This window comes from Pristiophorus japonicus, chromosome 13 (assembly GCF_044704955.1).
Source record: "Pristiophorus japonicus isolate sPriJap1 chromosome 13, sPriJap1.hap1, whole genome shotgun sequence".
Taxonomy (NCBI): domain Eukaryota; kingdom Metazoa; phylum Chordata; class Chondrichthyes; family Pristiophoridae; genus Pristiophorus; species Pristiophorus japonicus.
The window spans coordinates 31,179,397-31,199,734 of record NC_091989.1 but is presented as its reverse complement, the minus strand read 5'-3'; the positions used below and the strand labels follow the sequence as shown (position 1 = coordinate 31,199,734).

The following is a 20,338-nucleotide window of genomic DNA, read 5'->3' as shown; positions in this document are numbered from 1 at the left end:
TTGACAGAGCACGGTCTTGGTCCATTGGCAAGAGGATCCAAGACAACTGGAGACCAGGCTCTGCTGCATTGGTCTAGTACATATACACAAATATACTCCTACTGTCCTCCTTCCCATAGGACCTCTCTCCCTGGGATTCATAGGATGCAGTGTAGGCCTCACAACCTCGCTATTGGTCCGTGCTACGCCTTCCATGGGCCTCGACCCGCTGCTGGTCCACGCTGCTCTATTCCTGGGCTCCGACCTCTCCGCTCCTCCGGGCCTGGTTGGTCCCGACCTCTGCTCCTCGCTGCTTCCGACCTCCGTACTTTGCCGGTCCCAACCTCCTCACCAGTCCCGACCTCCACTCCTTGCTGGTCCTGACCAGAAGCGGCGAGGAGGGGAGGTCGGAAACAGCGAGGGGCGGAAGTCGGGACCAATGAGGAGCAGAGCATATCTGAGTACATACAGAACTGCTCATGGTTTTACATTGATTGTAAATCTTCCTCCGAGAGGCCACGTAGATGAACCATGTGGGAAGTGGTGAAGCCCTGCTTGTGCACTAAAGATCTTTTTGGAGGTTAGATCATGATGTTTTCTTAGACAGCTGCAAAAGAAACTTTATCCTGCATCCGATCTGAACCATCTGTACCTGGGAGTATTTGAATTAAGTGGGAAATGTTTTATTTTCAAATCATTGACACCTAACACAATGAGCAAAATTATCTGCGGGGAGGAGGAAATAATAAAGATTGTGAAATCTGAGTAAGTTTAAAAAAATATACTTTTGTAACTATTTGATGCTAGAAAATATGACTTGTATTAGTAATAATAAACAGGTGTTTATGTTCCCCACGAGCCTCCTCCCACCTTACTTCACCTCACCCTATCAACATATTCTTCTTTTCCTTTCTCCCTCATCTACTTACCTAGCTTCCCCTTAAATGCATCTAATGCTAGTCACCTCAACCACTTCATGTGGTCGTGCGTTCCACATTCTTATCAATCTCTGAGTAAAGAAGTTTTATATAGTACTTTAACATAGAAAAAGTCTCAAGGCAATTCACAAAAACGCAATCAGCCAAAAATGGATCCCGAGCCAAAGAAGTAAATATTGGGAGGGGTGACCAAATGCTTGGTAAAAGAAGTGGGTTTTAAGCGGGGACAAAGGAGGAGAGGGATATAGAGAGACAGCCAAATTTAGGGCGGGAATTTCAGCATGTTCGGCCTAAGCAAGCAAAGGCATGGCCACTAATGGTGGGGCAGAGAGGAACAGATGGATACATCAGAGGTCAGAGGAACAGAGAGTTCTCGGGAATGTAGAGCTGGAGGAGGCTATGGAAATACAGAGGGGCGAGGCCATAAAGGGATTTAAAGATGAGGATGAGATTTTTCAATTGGAGATGTTGGGAGACCAGGAACCAGTGTAGGTCAGCAAGGACAGAATTAATAAGTGAGTGGGACATTATGTGGGATAGAATACAGCCAAGAGCTTTGGGTTGGCTGTAGTTTACAGAAGTTGGAGGATGGGAGGCTGGCCTCGTTGAGTCTGAGTCACACTGAAGGTTCACAATTGTAATGTTATTTTTACAAGTTTGTAGACTTTTTTTAAGTTGAATTCAGGAAATAAATACTATTATACTTTGAGATCATTTACATTTATTAGCTGTATGTGGACTGCACCAGATTATAATTTATAATTTTAAATGGTCCATATATATTTTTAGTTTGCCATGAAGTCTCAGAACTCCATGGCAAACTGTCAGTATACATACAATATTTGTCAGAAGCAATTAACACCATCAAAGTGGCTCCAATCAGTGCTTGCAATGTCAGCATGAGTAGCGCTATTGAAATCAGTGGTGGTCAAAAACATAGATAACAAGGAGCTGAGTGATTTAGGACTCCTGCCTGTACCAAGTTAGTGAAGCAATTTCACTGTCCTGAAATCTTCCTAGTCACTGGGGAAAGTAATTTCTAATGAAGTAGTTGGTACTTATGATTTTAAAATGACTCTGTATGGATCTAATTGCTGTAAAAACTGCTATGCAAAATCTCCTGAAGTGGGGCTAGGAGTCGATAGACTATCAATGTTATTTGAGTCCAGGTGGTGTTTTAGTCAGGCAAAGGACAGTGACTATTCACTGGCACCTGTGTAATTTGTCTTCTGCATCTATAGAGGTCTTTGCATATTTGCCATCACTAATAGGTTATTTATTTACAAGTAGATATCCTATGTTTAATAAAATGGAAGATAAATTGAAATATCAAATCATGAGATGATTAGAGGATCATGAATGTGTGCTAGTGCAGCAGTACTAAGCATTAAAGGAGGTCAGATGATATAAACTACAAGAATAAAGTTTGAGTAATTTATATTTGGTACCTGTATCTAGGTTTGGATCATAATTTTCAATTCACTTTGATTTCTTCTTTATAAATATATGTATGTAAACTACTGAGTTTAATTCTTTTTTACTGTTTGAGGTTTTCTGATAGACATAGCGATAACAGAATATTGCTTATTTTATAATACAGAACTGAAGATAAGTTAGACATGTGAAAGTACTCATAGTATGTATTTTTGTACTTATAGATCTTGAAAAACACAATCTGATGCATATAAAAGGGATTTGAAATCATTACAGAAACCTTTTTCTCTTGTTCAAAATCACGGCTAATCAGACTTGGGGAGCAAAAGGGTTTTGGAAAAGGATATAGAAAACAAACAGCACTCTTTCAACATGACAATTTCAGGTGGAGTGTATTGGTCTCTCGGCTGTAGTTTTCTACTCTGTAAAAGCTGCTCATTAATGTATTCTGCAACATTTCAACATGTGGGGGCTCAAGATTAGTGTTTTCAAACTTATTTTTTTGTTGGTGCTATATCTTTGCAAGCAAGTTATTTTCACAAATAAAATAAGATATCAGAAGAGCCCTTTTTTAAGGCAACTTGTGTCTGACATATGTGGAACCCATCATCATAACTAAGAGTCTTCAAATGAAACTACTGAGAAATCTGCTTAAGTAAAATTTCCATATGCCTGATTTGAAGTCCACACACTCCATACTAAGGGCATTCCCTATTTCCCAAGCTCAGAGGATTTAAAGCTTAATGGCCCCAAATGTGTTGAAGTTTAACTGGGCAAAACTATGCAGCTTACCAGCATCAAGCACTGGTTAGCTTCCCACTGTTTGTCCAACTGTCTGTTAAGACATTGGTTTGCAGGGTTATCTAGAATTGAGAGTGAGTCTGAGTCCGTGTCCTCAATGCGGTCTATACTGCAATGGGTCAGGCTGGTCAATCGTCACATGTGTTGTGGAGCATTTGTACCTGCTTGGCTTTGGTTACGTCAGTCGCCATAAAGGATGGACACTTCTGTCACGAGGTTTATCATATTGGAACCATCATGTTGACAAAGATATTCCATTTTTGTCTTGCCTTTTCTTCCAAGGAGGACTGTCACTAGACAACTGCCAAGTGTAGATTTGAGTAGCTATTAGGTGGGCACAAGGCACTCCTGACATGATGAACAGCATAACGCAAAATTTGATGAGTACATTGCCACCATCTTCCTGACCAATTCGTGGTCACATTCATTGAAGTGATTCTACAAGTTGGAGTTGCAGAACCTTGCCAACAACTGCTTGCCTCTCTGCAAATCAATTAAGATGAGATATGTGACTGCATATTCACATATTCGTTAATGCTTTCCAACAGCTTTTCTCCCAAACAGCTATTTTGACCTGCCTCAGTGGTGGAAAGAGTATGCACCCACTAGCCACTTTGGTATTCCAGATATCCAGGTCCAGTGCTATGTACCAGGCTTACTTGCCATCAGCTGCTTAATCCAAGCTCTTGAGAGATGCTTTACAAAGAGATGTGCCAACTGAAAGACTGATTTCCCTCTCCAGGGTGCTGAACGATAAGGTGGAGCCCCCCCCCCCATTTGCCACAAATCTATTTTAGACCTAGGTCCGAGATCTCACACAGGGTAGATGGAAATTCTTGTGTTGCATGCTAGGAGCTCTGGACTCCAGTCTGTAACAAAAGAAGATTGAATACGTACAGTAATAGAAACTGAAAATCAAGCTGCCAGAATTCTATTTTGAGTTTTATTTCAGTAGTTAGAATGTTAATTAGTGAAATGTTTTTCCAAAATAGGGCATTTTATACTAACACTCAGTCTTTTATACTGAATTGAATTAGTTTAGCATGCAGAAATTCTGAAGTTTACAAAAAATCTTCATGTGGTTTTGGACAAACAAGGCAGCTTTTATTAAGTTTTTAATGATGGCTGAAGGTTGACAAACATTGCAGAGTTCACCTATGGAAAAGTCAACGGTCTGGTGGAAGTTGAATATAATGGTTTTTTGCTCTTGCAGACCTCCTGATAATTTAGGCTGGTAGAATTGGAGACCTCATAAGATCTACTGTTTTCTGAATGTTCATTCACATTCACATTTTAAAGCCTCTGTCTGAAAGAATCTAAAAAAATTATTTCAGACAAGAAAACCTATTGCTCGTGGCACATCAATTAAACAAGATCTTGTGTGCTACTTGACTTGATTTAATGAGCACTCTGCATAATCCTGATGGAATTTTTCATTTTATGGCAGATTTGAAATTTACCATCCAGGAGTCATGTGCCTATTTTTTCTGTTTTTAATAAGGAATTTCAGTACAAAATGCAGTAGCTACTTTGGGTATTATGGGGAAGAATTAGCCCCTGCAGAGTTACATTTAATATTCCTAATAATTTTAATTTAATTGATGATGCCCTGGATTTGGATTCTTTCTCTTCCTTTATCACTCTTTGCTTCTCTCCCACTCTCTTTCTGCCTCCATATGTCTGCTTTCCTGGTAGAACTTTTTTCTGACTCTTCCTCGTTTCTGTAAGTTTCTCTTCATCCATCTCTTCCACATGTCTGTCACTTTCTGTGTATACATGATTCTTTATTGATTTACTCAACTTGTAACTTTACATTTTTTGAAGCATTGGGGTATGCAAGATTGTATTGGGTCTGAGCAGGGAGATGCTGCAGCATGTGGGTGAGCAATATAGGGAGCTAAGAGGGCAAATAGTTTTGTGTGTGACAGATTTTGACAGGCCATAGGAGCAGACCCACTGCTGCGGAGTATTTATGTAAGAAGCGGGCACACCCATCTCACTGATATCTGTAAGTAAATACCTGTTTTCTTAAAAGCATTATTAAAACACTCTTTACGTGCAGCACTTTCATATTATGAGTAATATATAGTATAATTTAGATGGGAGGGGGAGGGGTTGTGATTTCTAATCAATTTGAAAAGGGGTCCTTCAACCAAAAAAGTTTGAGAACCACTGTGCTAGATGACTCGGGGGGGGGGGGGGCATAAATTTAATGTGTACAGTGGTAGCATTGTTATTCTGAGAAATGTAGAGGAACAAAGTGACCTTGGAGTGCATGTCCACAGATCCCTGAAAGTAGCAGGCCAGGTAGATAAGGTGGTTAAGAAGGCATAAGGAATGCTTGCCTTTATTAGCCAAGCTATAAAATGCAAAGCAGGGGTGGGGGGTGATGCTTGAACTGTATAAAACACTGGTTAAGCCACAGCTGGAGTACTGGTCACCGCATTACAGGAAGAACGTGATTGCACTGGAGAGGGTACAGAGGAGATTTATGAGAATGTTGCCGGGAATGGAGAATCTTAGCTATGAGGACAGTTTGGATAGGCTGGCTTTAGTTCCCTTGGAACAGAGGAGGCTGAGTGGAGACCTCATTGAGATGTATAAAATTGAGGGGCCTAGATAGTGGATAGAGAGGGCCTATTTCCCTTAGCAGAGCTGTCAACAAGTAATTGATAGAAGGTTTAGAGGGGATTTGAAGGGAAATTTCTTCGCGCAGAGGGTTGTGGTCGTGTCTGGAACTCACTGCCTGAAAGGGTGAGAAACCTGTACCACATTTAAAAAGTACTTGGATGTACACTTGAAGTGCCATAACCTGCAGGGATACGGACCGAGAGCTGGAAAGTGGGATTAGGCTGGATAGCTTCTTGTTGGCCGGCAAGGACATGATGGACCAAAATGGCCTCCTTCCGTGCTGCAAACTTCTATGATTTTATGATTGTCAGTTCAAGCTGCATTCCAGAGACTTGACACTGAGGGAGCGCTGCACTGCTGGAGGTGCTGTCTTTTAGATCAGACACTAAACTGAGGCTCCATCTGCCATCTCAGGTGGACATAAAAGATCCTAATGTACTTTTTGAAGAAGAGCGGGAGAGTTCTCTCAGTGTCCTGGCCAACATTTATCCTTCAACCAGTGTCACTAAAATTGATTATCTGGTTATTTATCTCATTACTGTTTGTGCACAAATTGGATGTCGTGCTTGCATGCATTATAACAGTGACTATACTTCAAAAGTACTTAATTTACTCTGAAGGGCTTTAGGAGGTCCTGAAATACGCTATATAATTTAAAGTTCATTCATTCATTCTTTCTATCCCTCTCTTCCTTTCTTTCTGCATAAGTGACCAGTTGTAATTGCCAGAAATGCCAAAGCTACTTTTAATACTATTTTGAAAGTGGTATTAGATGTTCATAGATGGCTCCCAGTTAATGGATGGTAATATTGGCAACAACTATGGACAAAGAACCATCTGAAATATGGAGTTCTGTATAGGTATCTCCAGGTGACATACTTTTAATTGGCTCAGCCAGAAATTCAGGACTGGGTTCCAAACCAATAAATTAACTTGAAGGCCTTCTCTCCCCTGCATCAATTTACCATATCAGATGTCTGTGTTTCATCAGACTTCATTGTCCATGATAATAGAGTCTGTAGCAAGGGTACAGGGAAGCTGGAAGAAGGACTTGCACGATGAAATAGCTATAGAGGAATAAATTAACAATATGAGAGACAGTAAACTCTACTTTTTCCTGTCATGGATTGAGAGAAGAGGAAGTGAAGTTAGTGCGCCATACTTTCACCTGCTCCTATGGCTGGACAATAATTTATGTTGTTTGTGGGAGGAACTATGGGGCTACTGGTGACTTATTGGACCTGTCCAACTATCTGGCAATAGTGGGAAACAATCTGAAGATGCGCAGAAATTCACCTGGATCAAAGTAGTGATAAACCGTTAATAATTTAAATGGTGGCCCCCTAGAAGGCCTCAGTGATGTCCACAACAAATAAGTTTCAGCAGTTTTTCCTGTTTGTGACCCAGAATGGGTACGTACAGGGATAGAAAAGACCTGTGTAGAATTTAATAAATAATAGCCATTGAAAAACTTTGTGGTAATTTTATTTTCCATGTTTCACTAAGTTTGACTGCAGGAGATTGTGATTTCAGTGAAGGATTTCTTATATGCTGCCAAGCACAACATTATAAAGTATAATTTCTGCACGAATAAGTCCAGTATGAACTTTTAGAAGATGGTATGCTATTTTCATAGATCTGCATCAAAATATCAAAAATTCTAGGACTTCTCTCAGTGTTCGTAGAATCTCAGCATTTTTTAAGAACCTAACATACTTTTGATTTCAAAATATACTTAAGCTGTGTATAATTTATTTCAATATATATTGCAATTAGATTTTATCCTGGGAAAGCAGTGAAATTTGTTAAGAGGGAAACAATTGTGTGTGGGATTGGAACAAACATCCATTTTGGGCACACAATATTTGCCTTCTGTGTCAAGTATAGCGTGGACAGATGCAGAGCCAAGTTCCTGCTCTAACAATGAACCTTAACCACATCTTCGAGCGCACTGTTCTTATAAAATTGTGAAGTATTCTTTTTACCTTTTATTACCAGTTACCTTGGTCCTTTCTAAGTGGCATTGCCAATTTGTGCTGAATTGTGGACAGTTTTAAGTTGTGGATTGTGTGAAGTAGGAACAAACTATCAATACCACTTAAGATATAATGACTGGAAAAAGGGAACTTCATATTCGTGTAGAATAGGATGCTCCCGAGTCTGGAAATGAGGCAAATATTGGAATAGAGCACAAATAGCTTTGCTTTGCATCTACCCATGCTGTAATTGATCCAGGAAAAACACACTGTGCCCAAAATGGAGACACATTCCATCGCCGCAAATGCCCTTCAGTATAACAGAATCCCGCTACGATCTCTTAAAATCAGACCAGTCATCTCACAAAGGGCCGTTACAGCTGGTAGAAAGAGATTTTCATCCCAATGGTCTGAACTGGAGCTGATCCCAGGAGTGAAGGGACAATGTGCTGCCTCCTTTTTAAAATATATGATGCATTTAAAATAGTTTTGCTGGGATAATGTGGTGCAGTAAGTTATCCATTTGTCTTATGACCTGTGCATGTTTAAAAATTAACTTAAAAAATATAATAATGCAAATGCTGTTGAGTTTTAATATATTTCTGTGGTTATTTTGCAGGCTTTGTGGATGCACTTAGATGTTTGCAATGAGCACTGTGGCTGGCATGCCCCAGTGTTTTGGATGCCAATGTATAGGACTCCGTAGAAGTCGATTTTATCAGCAGCGAACGTCATGAGCATAGTGATCCCGATAGGGTTTGACACAACGGAGACCTCATATTTGGAAATGGCTGCAGGCTCAGAGTAAGCAACTTTATGATATGTATACTTTTTTTTTAATTTGAGAGCACTGCATTCCCCACTATAATGTTCATTTAAAATAGTATTATTAACCTGCAATATCTGCTTGGTTGACTAGACTGTGGAAAATACATGTTGTTGTGCTGTGAAAAGCCAGTTTGGTTGACTTTTTCTTTAGAAAGACTTATTTAAAAAAAAAATGTTTCTGCAACAAATGACTGTTCAAAGATTTAATAGGTGTGTCACAGTTTTTAAACCAGATATTTTCCCTGGTTCATTATCACTGGTGACTCCTGTAAGAAGATCTCACATCCTCTACATTGCAGATTGCACCACCTTCTTCCCATATCTAGAGCAATTATAACATGATCCAGCAATCAAAACAGAACCCTTATTTTGTACACCAACGACTGGTGCGTGAATTCTCTTTTCTCAATGGCTGGTGGACTGGAGAAACATTAAGTGAATTGAGACGTAGGCTTGAACCAATAAGTTGTTTTTATTTACATCAGATAAGCAAACAGTACACAGTTTCACACATTTTTAAAAGGGGCATGAATGGTGCAAGTGAACCCTAAAACTGACTGCGCACCTGGAGAGTCCAGGGATGTGGAGGCCCTGCCAATCTTAACAGCAGGGCCTCATTTACATAAATGATCCCACGGCCCACCGGAACACGGTCAGGTCCACTACCTGCCTAGCAGACGTAAGTGTGAATTTGGCGGCAGGAAGCCTAAAATTGATCGGGGTGGGGATTCCACTGCGATCAGGGGGGAGGCCAAGGGGTCCTTGTGGGCCGTGGGTGAAGCACTGTTGTTCCTCCTGGCCCTTGAGTTCTGAGAAAAATAATTGTTGAAAACTTAACCGTGGCCTCTTCTGGCTAGTCAGGGACTCTCCCAGACATGATGGCGTTTCAGCGCTGATGATGTCATCGGGCTACGACAGAAGGCTCAGTTGACTTGAAAATCGGCGAAGTTACGATGTTGCCTCCCACGCACCATTCTTGCTGGCGAGGGGGATTAAAATGAGACTTTGCCCACTAAGCTGTCAGTCACAGAGGGCTCTGGTCAGTCAAGAGGCCTGCCTTCTTTCCAAATACCTGTCAATTGAAGTTTCTACCACTGATTTCAGCACCTAGCCTGTGGAACTTTACCAGGGGACCTCCAGGAGTCTACGTAGATGATAAATTATGCCCCTCCCCCAGCATGATTAACAAATTCACACTTCAAACCACTATTGTCTGGCCCAAAATCAACTAGGAAATTCTAGTGGACAGACCAATTGACAGACTAGTGAAAACTAGTTGCTTTCAATCAAAAAGAATACTGTGTGTAGTCATTAAAATTAACCCCTTACATACTAATTCTAGCAGTTACAAGAATACAATTTAAAAAAAACAAATAAAGCATTATTTTTCAGCTAGATGTTTAGATGTCTTCATTAACATCTTGTGTACTACAGGTGTGAATAGTGAATACCACTATATAGAAACTACACAATCATCACTTTTTTGCAGTTTTTATGAAGGAAAAGTTTACTCTATTAGAAATTTTATAATATCTCCTTCTGATTCTTGTATAACATTCCAAGGTAAAGTACAGCACAGGTTAGATGCAGAGTAAAACTAAATTTTGTTTGCTGCCAAGTCAGTTCCACCGCAGGAGATCCACTAGTAAGTTAAGGAGGGCAAGTAGTTCCATTCACATCAGTACTGGCAGCAGAGGGGAGAAAAGGTCAATGTTGGTATATTTGTTTCCATTCCAAACATTTCCTAGTGCAGTGATCAAAAGCAAACTTATAAGCCTAAAATTACAATCAGTATTATTCCACTTTTTATGGCATAAAGTTGATAGAAAAATCTATGCTGCAGTGTTTTCCTCATGACTTAATGTTTGTGTGTGGCAGTTTGCCTAATTGTTCCATGATTGGTTTAAATTTCTGAAATGTAATCTTTGGTAGTTTATAAATTTGATCAACTGTGTGTGTTTCTTTAATAAATATTTGAATGATAGTGGTATTCTCAATGGGCAGAGATTTCCTCTGTGCCATAGGTGTATCTTGTGCACACAGGAAATCGTCCCTTGTTCTGAAGTAGTTTACTCAGAATAATTTGCTATGATTCTTTGCGTGTTGGAACGGTACGGTAGCATAGTGGTCCAGAGGTCTGGACTAATAAGTCGGAGACGTGAGTTCAAATTCCACCACGGCAGCTAGGGGAATTTAAATTCAGTTAATTAAATAAATCTGGAATTAAAAAGCTAGTATCAGTAATGGTGACCATGAAACTACCAGATTGCTGTAAAAACCCATCTGATTCACTAATGTCCTTCAGGGAAGGACATTTGCCATTCTACCCGGTCTGGCCTATATGTGACTCCAGACCCGCAGCAATGTAACTGCCCTCTGAAAAGGCCTAGCAAGCCACTCAGTTGTACCAAAATACTACGACAAAGTCAGCTCTGTGCGAGTACCTTCACCACCACAACTGCAGTGGTTCAAGAAGGTGGCTGACCACTACCTTCTCGAGGGCAATTAGGGATGGGCAATAAATGTGAGCCATGCCAGTGACACCCAAATCTTGTGAACTGAATACATTTTTTAAAATTATAAAAATGTAATTGAGTTATACAACTGATTCACATAAAATGTGAATGGCTCTTCGCTAAAATATAATACTGTGGGCGTCATTTGAAATCACTGTGAGCTGGTGGCATTGAGTTAATACTTCTGGCTCCACATCTTGTTCGAGGGGAAGAAGAGCTCTGAGTATTCATACTTAAATGCACATATAAAGCTATGCTAAATGGTGTTCGTTACTCTCGTTACTCGTGGCCTCTTGGCTCTTTATGTTCTAACATTTTAAACTAAGATGTAAAGAGATTAACATAGGAATTGGAGTAGGCCATTTAGAACCTTGAATCTGTTCCGCCATTTAATTAGGCCATGGCAGATCTGTTCTTCAATTTACCCACCTTTAATTCATATTCCTTGATATCCTTACCTGATAAAAATCTGTCTACCTCAGTCTTGAAAATTTCAATTGACCCAGCCTCCACAGCCTTGTGGGGCAGATAATTCCACATTTCAACTACTCTTTGTGTGAAAAGGTGTTTCCTGATTTCACTCATGAAATGTTCTGGATTCCCCACCAGAGGAAGTAGCTTCCCTGTATCTACTCTATTGAATCTTTTTATTATTTTAAACACCTCAATTAGATCATCCTTCAACCATATAAACTCAAGGGAATACAAGCCAAGTTTATGCAACCTGCCCTTATAATTTAACTTTTTAAGCCCTGGTATCATTCTGGTGAATCTGCACTGTACCCTCTTCATGGTTAATATATCCTTTGAGGTGTGGTGCCCAATGCTGAACTCAGCACTTGAGATGGGGTCTGACCAAGGCGCTGTACAGCTGAAACAGCTTCCTCCCCTTTGTCTTGCAGCAAATAATCTGCAAACTTTTAAAGAATGCGTCCTGATGTCTGGTGTAACATATGTAACATAGTCCCACGAATATAATATGAATAATAGTGTCGTCCCCCGCAGCCCCCCCCCCCCCCCCACCTCAGCTTCTGTACAGGTTCTCTGCTTTTGTGTCTAACTTCCTGACTTCTGGAGTTGTAGGGTAGTGTTTGGGGTGTTTACAATGCAGGGTTTTGCCCACAGATTACAACTGTCTCATTTAGAAGAAACGTATATAACGTGACACTTTATCAAATACCTTTTGAAAGTCCATATACACAACTGCACTACCTTCATCAGCCTTCTCCGTATTTCAATCAAGTTGGTCAAACATGATTTGCCTTTAACAATTCTGTGTTTGTTGTCATTTATTAACCCATGTGTTTCCAAGTGAAAATTAATTTTATCTCAGATTATGGTCTCTGGAAGTTTCTCCACCACTGACATTAGGCTGAGTGGCCTGTAGTTACTGGGTTTATACCTCTCACGATGATTGAATAGGGGTATAACATTTGCAGTCCTCTGGCATCACCCCCATATCTAAGGAGAATTGAAAGTTGTGGCTAGCACCTCCACTATATTCACCCTTCCCTTCCCTCAGTAACCTAGTATGCAGCCCATCTAGATCGACAATTTTCTACTTTGAACAATGCCAACCTTGATTGGCAACATTGGCAACATCCTCTTTTGTGAAGACAGATGCAAAGTACTCATTCAGTACCTCAGCTATGCTCTCTGCCTCCACAAAAAGATTTGTCTTTTGTTCCCTTATCAGCGCCATCTTTCCTTTGATTATCCTTTCACTCTTTATATGTTTATAAAATACATACATTAGTGTTCCCTTTTATATTACCCACTAATCTATTCTCATACTCTCTTTTTGCCCCTCTTATTTCCTTTTTCAGTTCTCCTCTGCACTTTCTATATTTTGCTTGATTCTCTACAGTATTATGAATCTGACTTTTTATCATAAGCTTTATTTTTCTGTCTCATTTTAATCTCAATACTTTGTCATCCAGAGAGCTTTAGCTTTGTCTGTACCCAAGACTCCCATTGCTCATTTACTATTTTACCTGCCAATTTTTGTTTCTCATCCATCTGGGCCAAATTCCTTTTCACTGAAATTAGCCCTTTTCCAGTGGAGTATCTTAATCTTTAATTGTTCCTTAGCCCTTTCCATAAGTACTCTAAACCTGTTGATATTGTGATCACTGTTTCCCAGATGCTCCCCACTGATGCATGCTCCACTTGTCCCACTTCATTCCCCAGAACTAGATCTAGCACTGCATCCTTCCTCAGTTGACTAGGAAACATACTGATCAAGAAAGTTTTCCTATAAACATTTTAGGAATTCTTTCCCCTCCTTGCCTCTTACATAATGTCCCTAGTCAATAGAAGGATAATTGAAGACCCCCATTATCACTACACTTATTTTTACATCTTTCTGAAATTTGCTTGCAGATTTGCTCCTCCATCTCCTTTGCACTATTTGGTGATCTATAATATACACCTCTTCTGCTCTTAACTCTGTTGACTATAGGGTACCAAACTCTTAATGAGCCCAGTAATGACTATTTTTCCAGTTTCCTGTCTTTCAACCAAGTATGAACTTCGATAGTAAGCATTGGTAAGCTACTTACTCAAGGAGGCTGAATAGACCAACTCTATTCTATCCTTACCTGACTTCTATATGTGCACACCTTCCAGCAGAAGTCATGGAATAGTGATCAAGAGGTGAACTCGGGCTAATTTTTTTCCTCATCTTCATTTCTTGGGGTGCTGAAGCTCACAGTCTGAGACCAGTGCACTTGGTGTGGACGGGGTTAAATCTGGAATTTTACTGGTTGGGGTATGGCCCATTATTGCACTTAGCAATAAATGTATCCACTGAATCATCAGGGTAGCCCTTAGGCAGTTTATTTTAAGGTTTTGTTCCTTAGTCTGGTAATATCAAACACTTATAGGCCTCAATATTTATTGGGGAGCGATTTCCAAGCAGTGGAAAAGAGTTCTGCTCTCCAAACACTGTGGCGTTTTAACTTCACAGTGTGCATGTTTTTTTTTATTAAACAGGTTCCCTGTCCGGAAGCCAGTCTGATTGACAGACTTGGCTCCCTGTCGGGCGGGAACGCTCCAGAACAGGCCAGACCCCAGGAGCAGATAGGTTTCCTGCTTCTCGGGATGGAGATCGTGAGGTGGGGAAGTGGCGGGTACAGCGTGGTTTGGAGGGCTGAGGCATGATCATCGGGGATCAGAGAGATCAGCACAGAGAAGGGAGGGGCCGGTTGGTGATCACTGGGTAGAGGGGTCGGTGATCATGGGGGAGGGGAGTGGAGTGGGAAACAGGTTTGTTTAGAGGCCCAGGAAACCCGGCCGGCCAGCGTTAAAGCTGGGAGAGAGATAAAATCGGAGGCAAGCAGCCTCATTAAAATATTTAAATGAGCAATCTGTCTCCTGGGAGCTGGTTGGTCACCTACCACCCTGTCAAATTTATCTGTTTTGTTTTATAATACAACTGTGAAGTGCCTTGGGGCGTTTTACTACGTGAAAGGCGCTATATAAATAAAAGTTTTGTTGTTTAAACCAGAAGTGGGTGGACTGGGTTCGGGTTTGAGATTTTAACATCCCACTCGACCCAAACCCACCTGTTTTGGGGGGTTAATATTACCCCCAATTATCAAAACTGTATTGCTGATTCTGAAGACCGGGAAATACATTAGATAGCATTATTGTGTGTTACTCCTGATATCTGCTGCCATGATTACTTATGATTGTGATCTATTTCAGCCTCAGTACAAATCCTAATATTGAGAATTTGAATGATAGAGTGTATTGTAAAAATGGGTTCAGATGGGCATTACATCTTTAAGTAGAAAATAATTGTTTCACCTCTTGGTCATATAAAGTCCACCTTTATATACCATAATAAACTTAAAATTAGTTTGTGGGTAGAAGCTTTGTGATTGCAAAACAGGTCAAAACACAATAGTGTTTAACTATTCATAGATTTCTTTTGAATAGTGAAAATATTGTTAAGTAGGATATGCACCCATTGAACTCATACTAACTGGTGTCACCACAGGTTTTTATTCGAATAAATGCTATGGAGATTAAGGTTAAATCCTAAAATCAGCTTTTCTCTTTGGCAAACATAAGAATTAAGAGTTTTTTGTATTTGCCATTTTCCAGCTGAGGAAAAATCTTCAGTTGATGTAAATAACCTGGAGATGAAAAATTTTCATCTTGCAAGCACATGGCTGTTTTATACTTTATAGAGATAACCTATATAAGTCTCTTCAAGGACATATTCATATACCATGTAGTAGAGATACACCGACTGTTCTTTGCATCAGTAAAGGTGGCATCATTATCATTCTTTCTGTTCAAATAGAATCTTCAGATATCAGAGCTAATAGTATGATATGAAATTATTGGACTTTAGTGTGCATAGACCCAAGAGAGAAAGGCAGATGGAAGATTAATTTTTATTGCAAACATCAACTGGTGTAATGCAGGTGCAACATCCAAAATTCGGAGTTCTGGAATCACCGAGCCGATCTGTGGCGGGATCGTCCAGGAACCAGAAAATGTTCCAGAATCCGTACTGCTCGGCTTCGGCCCGGCCGCCCGACCTCCCCCAGCCTCGGCCTGATCTACCCCAGCCTTGGCCCAACATCCCGCTGCCCGACCGACCGACTCCCCCAGCTTCGGCCTGACCAACTCCCTTGGCCTCGGCCCGACCAACCTCCCCTGGCCTTGGCCCAACCCCCCCCCCCCCCCCCAGCCTCGGCCCGACCGACCTCCCCCGGCCTTGGCCCAACCCCCCACTCCCGGCCTGACCGATCCCCTTGGCCTCGGCCCGACCTCCCCCTCTCTCTCTTTCCTTCCCCCCCCCCTACCTTGGCCCAACTGACCTCCGGTGGCCCGACCGGCGGCCCAACCGAGGCCCCCCCCCCGGCCTCAGCCCGATCTATATTCCCCCCCCACCTGACCGACCACCCCCAACCTCGGCCCGACCGACCCCCTCGACCTCCAGCAGCCCCCCCAACCAGTCCCCACCTCTGGTGGCCTGACCAACCCCTTCCCCCCACCCCCCACATGTGTGTGTGTGTGTATATAGGTTGAAATTCAATCAATTCTGTTGCATATCATTTCCTCTGCACCCCACATTAAAAAAAACATTTGTAATGTGAAGAAAAAGTCAAACAGAGAAGTATTAGCTTGAATGTTTACATAGTTATGCTGCTGTGAGAATCTAAATTTGTAAAAATGCAACTTCTCCCTGGGATTCTTTTTTAAATTGCAATTATGAGCCCTCATTAGTCTTTTTTTCCATTTCAAATATTAGCGCAGTGGAACATCAGTTATCTGGACTGGAAACATGTTTGTAACTTAATGTGTCAGTGTTTACTAGCACTGAAACAAAGACTGTTTTTAAAAATGATTGCTTCAGTAAAACAACATACTTTCAATGGCAGATAGTGTCCGGATTTATATAACAAAATACAATATACCGTAGCAAACACCGCATATTAAAGTACAATGTGCAATGTTGCTATAAAAATTTATGAAAAGCTGGAAAGCATGATCCTCATGGCACAAAATGGAGGCTGTTAAAATGAAGTGTCCTTAACACTGAAATTGTTATTGTTTGAGGAACATGTGTGACTTTAGTTCAAATGTTTTACATCTGTCGTGATAATTGTGTGTACATAATAATGTGCTTTCTCCCTATATTTTAATTTTCTGAAGGGGGAAATGTAGCTCTGCTGTGCACTTAATTACTGAGAAGCCCAAGTTTGTCCAAGTGTTTAGCACCAGTCTCCTACCTTGGGAAACTTCTCTGACATCTCTCTTGTACTTCTGGGGGAATATAAGATAATGCTTGTCACTTAATAGGCTGACACTACAGTGCTGCACTGTCGGAGATGCTGTCTTTCGGATGAGACGTTAAACCGAGGCCCCATCTGCCCTCTCAAGTGGACGTAAAAGATCCCATGGTACTATTTCGAAGAAGAGCAGGGGAGTTGTCCCCGGTGTCCTGGACAATATCCCTCAATCAACATAACAAAAAACAAATTATCTGATCATCACAGGTTGAGCATCCAAAATCCGGAGTTCCAAAATTCGGAATGTTCCGGAATCCGGACACCGGGCCGATCCGTGGCAGAGTCATCCGGAAATCGAAAAATATTCCGAAATCCGGACTCCCCCTGCCTTGGCGACCCGACTTCGCCCTGCCCCTCAGCGGCCCGACCTCACTCCGGCCCCGGCTCCCACCCTCTTCCCCCTTACCTTGGCAGCCCAACCTCGCCCCAACCCGACTTCGCCCCGACCTCGGCTCCCCCCTCTTCCCCCTTAGCTCGGTGGGCCGACCTCGCCTCCTTACCTTGGCTCAGGCAAAGACGTTCCAAAATCCGGAAATACCCGGAACAGCCTCGGTCCCGAGGTTTCCAGATTTCGGACACTCAACCTGTATCGCATTGCTGTTTGTGGGAACTTGCTGTGCGCAAATTGGCTGCCGCATTTCCCACATTACAACAGTGACTACACTCCAAAAGTACCTCATTGGCTGTAAAGCGCTTTGAGATGTCTGGTGATCGTGAAAAGCACGATATAAATGCAAGTCTTTCTTTATTCCTTCTCAAGCCTACTACTTTCATTCTTGCAAACTTTCTTGTCTCTCTACCAATCTTAGTGTGATTTTTGATTCTCTGAAATTCTCTGTATCCCTAAAATGCAAACATGGTCTTTCTTCCTGAATACTTGCTTTGTTGCAATCAAAACTTCTTGCACTTTATCTGTTCACCCATTTTTTTTCCATGAACTCAAAACTTGTCTCCCTGTCTATCCTTCTACAATCTTCCAGCTTTTAAAATTAAGTATGGATCAGCTCATTTCTGCTCCTTGATTTATTTTGTCTATTATTTTTTAGCCTTGGTGATACCTGTGCTAGAAGGCCTTAGACTTTTACATAGCTTTTTCACAAAAGTGTTTTCTGGTTGATTATATTGCAGTTAAATAATAACTTTTCTAAGCAAACACTGTATAATTAGAATTTGTGTTCTATTTAGAAATGGGCACATTGGATATCTGTTTATGTATTCTGTTTATACTACTGTATACGCTGATGTGTTGCCTCACTAATTTTAAACAAATCTATTATGTTTTCATCAAATTTGGTACATAGATATTTAAATTAATAACATTTTACACAAATTGGATCCAAGTATGCTTTCTGCCATGTATAGAATTTGAGCTCAATGGATTATATTTCCATATTAAGAGCCACAAAAGAAAATAGGAAATGCAGAAGGAACTTTTTTACTAAAAGGTTGTTAAGAATATGGTGGTGGAACAAGAAAACTTAACATGTTTCAGGAAGGAACTAGGCAGGTTCTTGTCAACAAATGTGATTGAGGCTTATTGTAAAGATTGTAAAAACTTCAATAGGTATGTAAAAAGGAAGAGATTAGCAAAAGTAAACATAGGTCCCTTAGCGGCACAGACAGGAGAAATTATAATGGAGAATAAGAAAATAGCAGAGACATTAAACGAAAACTTTGTATTCGTCGAACAGTAAAAGACCAAAAAAAAAGTTCCGGAAATAATAGGGATCCAAGTGCTGGATTTTCCACTCTTCTGCATCTCTGTTTGCACACCGGAGAGGCGGTAAATCGTGTTTCTGGGCGAATCGCCGGGCATCCAGGTTTTAGTGGCCAGCCGGTAAATTGGGCTCCTGATTTGCAGCGGCGCAAAAACTTATTGCCTCGCCCTCCAGTTTGACCGAGATCATTACGTCAATCATTGTGCAACGCTGCGCTTGTGCCCCGGATGGAAAATTCGGCCCTAACATCTCATTTAACGCCCGCCCCAGGAAACGTCTGAAATAAACAGCGTTCCCAGGATGCAGTAGGCAGTATTGGCGGCGTATTTAAATGGAGGGATGAAGCTCCTACATCACAGGTCACATTGACTGCAACAGTTGCACACAGCACGCTGCGTGAAGCATCGACTTGCAAACGGCACTTTTATCTGAGATTACAGTATCTTTACAAGGTCAGTGAGAGAATTTAATGGGGGCATTACTAGTTCACCAGCGTATCATGCTGGTTGCTATTGTCAGGTGGCGTCAAGCTAGAAGCAGGGCTGCTGGCCATGTCAGCCCAAGGATGAGGAGAGGCCGAAGACATCTGGGGAGGGTGCATTACCCCCCACGGGTTTACAGGTACCAACGCTCATCATCCACTATCTGAGGAGCAGCGTGAGAAGGCTGCACTTCCGAAAGGAAGTGCTGACCGAGATATCCCATCTCCTACAGGTAGACCTACAGCCTTCCAGCACCAACAGGACTGCGCTTCATGTCGCAGTGAAGGTGACTGGCGCTGGCCTTCTATGCCTCCGGCTTCTTCCAGGCAGCAGCAGGGGACATATGCAGCATCTCTCCATACACTACACATCGCTTCATTCGCCGCGTCACAAAGGCTCTGCGCCCGCAGAATGGACTTCATAAAGTTCCGAATGAGCAGGGAGAGCCAGAATGAGAGGGCGTGTGGGTTTGGCAGAATTGCAGACTTCCCAAGCATACAAGAAGCCATTGCGAGCACCCTTTGACAACGCAGAGGTAATCAGAAACCAAAAGGGATATCTTTCCCTAAACGTCCAGCTGGTGTACCACCACACGCAGCGCATCCTCGCAGTGAATGCCCACTATCCAGGGAGCACACATGATGCTTTCATCTTGCATGAGAGCAGTGTCTCACGAATGTTTCAGCGACAAAGGGAAGGTCAGGGCTGGCTGATTGGGGACAAAGGATACGGCTTAGCCACCTGGCTCATGACCCACCTCCACAACCCCACCACAGAAGCTGAGCAGCGCGACAATGAGAGCCATGCAGCCACTCGTAACATAATCGAACAAACAATTGGGGTGCTCAAGCACCGCTTCCAATGCCTGGACTGCTCTGGAGTCAGCCTTCAATACTCCCTCAACAGGTCTCCGAATTTATTGTGGTATGCTGCATGCTACACAACTTAGCCATCATAAGGCATTGCCATTGGGGATTGCAGGCCTACCTCAGGAAGAGGAGGATATGTTTCTATGACAAAGAGGAGCCTGTCGAGGCTCCGATTGCACAGCCACCCCATCCAAGAGGGAGGCCACGTCCAGATGTTGCTGGAACAAGAGCCACACATTGCCAGCTCATAATGGACTGGTTTGGTTGAATGGAGGAAGTTGAGGGATGTATCTAATACTGGCCATGCTATGTACCACCATACAGGCACATCTACGCATTCACCGAGTGATTGATAC

At 41.9% G+C, this 20,338-nt stretch overlaps 1 protein-coding gene across 6 annotated transcripts in view; it reads left to right on the top strand.

Annotated features, from left to right (window-relative positions):
* kmt2e (lysine (K)-specific methyltransferase 2E) overlaps positions 1-20,338 on the top strand; it is a 155,103-nt gene that overhangs the window by 12,274 nt on the left and 122,491 nt on the right. For all 6 annotated transcript variants that reach the window (XR_011596281.1, XM_070897316.1, XM_070897315.1 and 3 more), the window contains exon 2: positions 8,379-8,563. Coding sequence is in view for 5 of the 6 variants with exons in the window: in XM_070897316.1 (XP_070753417.1) it covers positions 8,493-8,563 (71 nt within the window). In the remaining variant the exon portion in view is untranslated. The remainder of the gene's footprint in view (positions 1-8,378; positions 8,564-20,338) is intronic.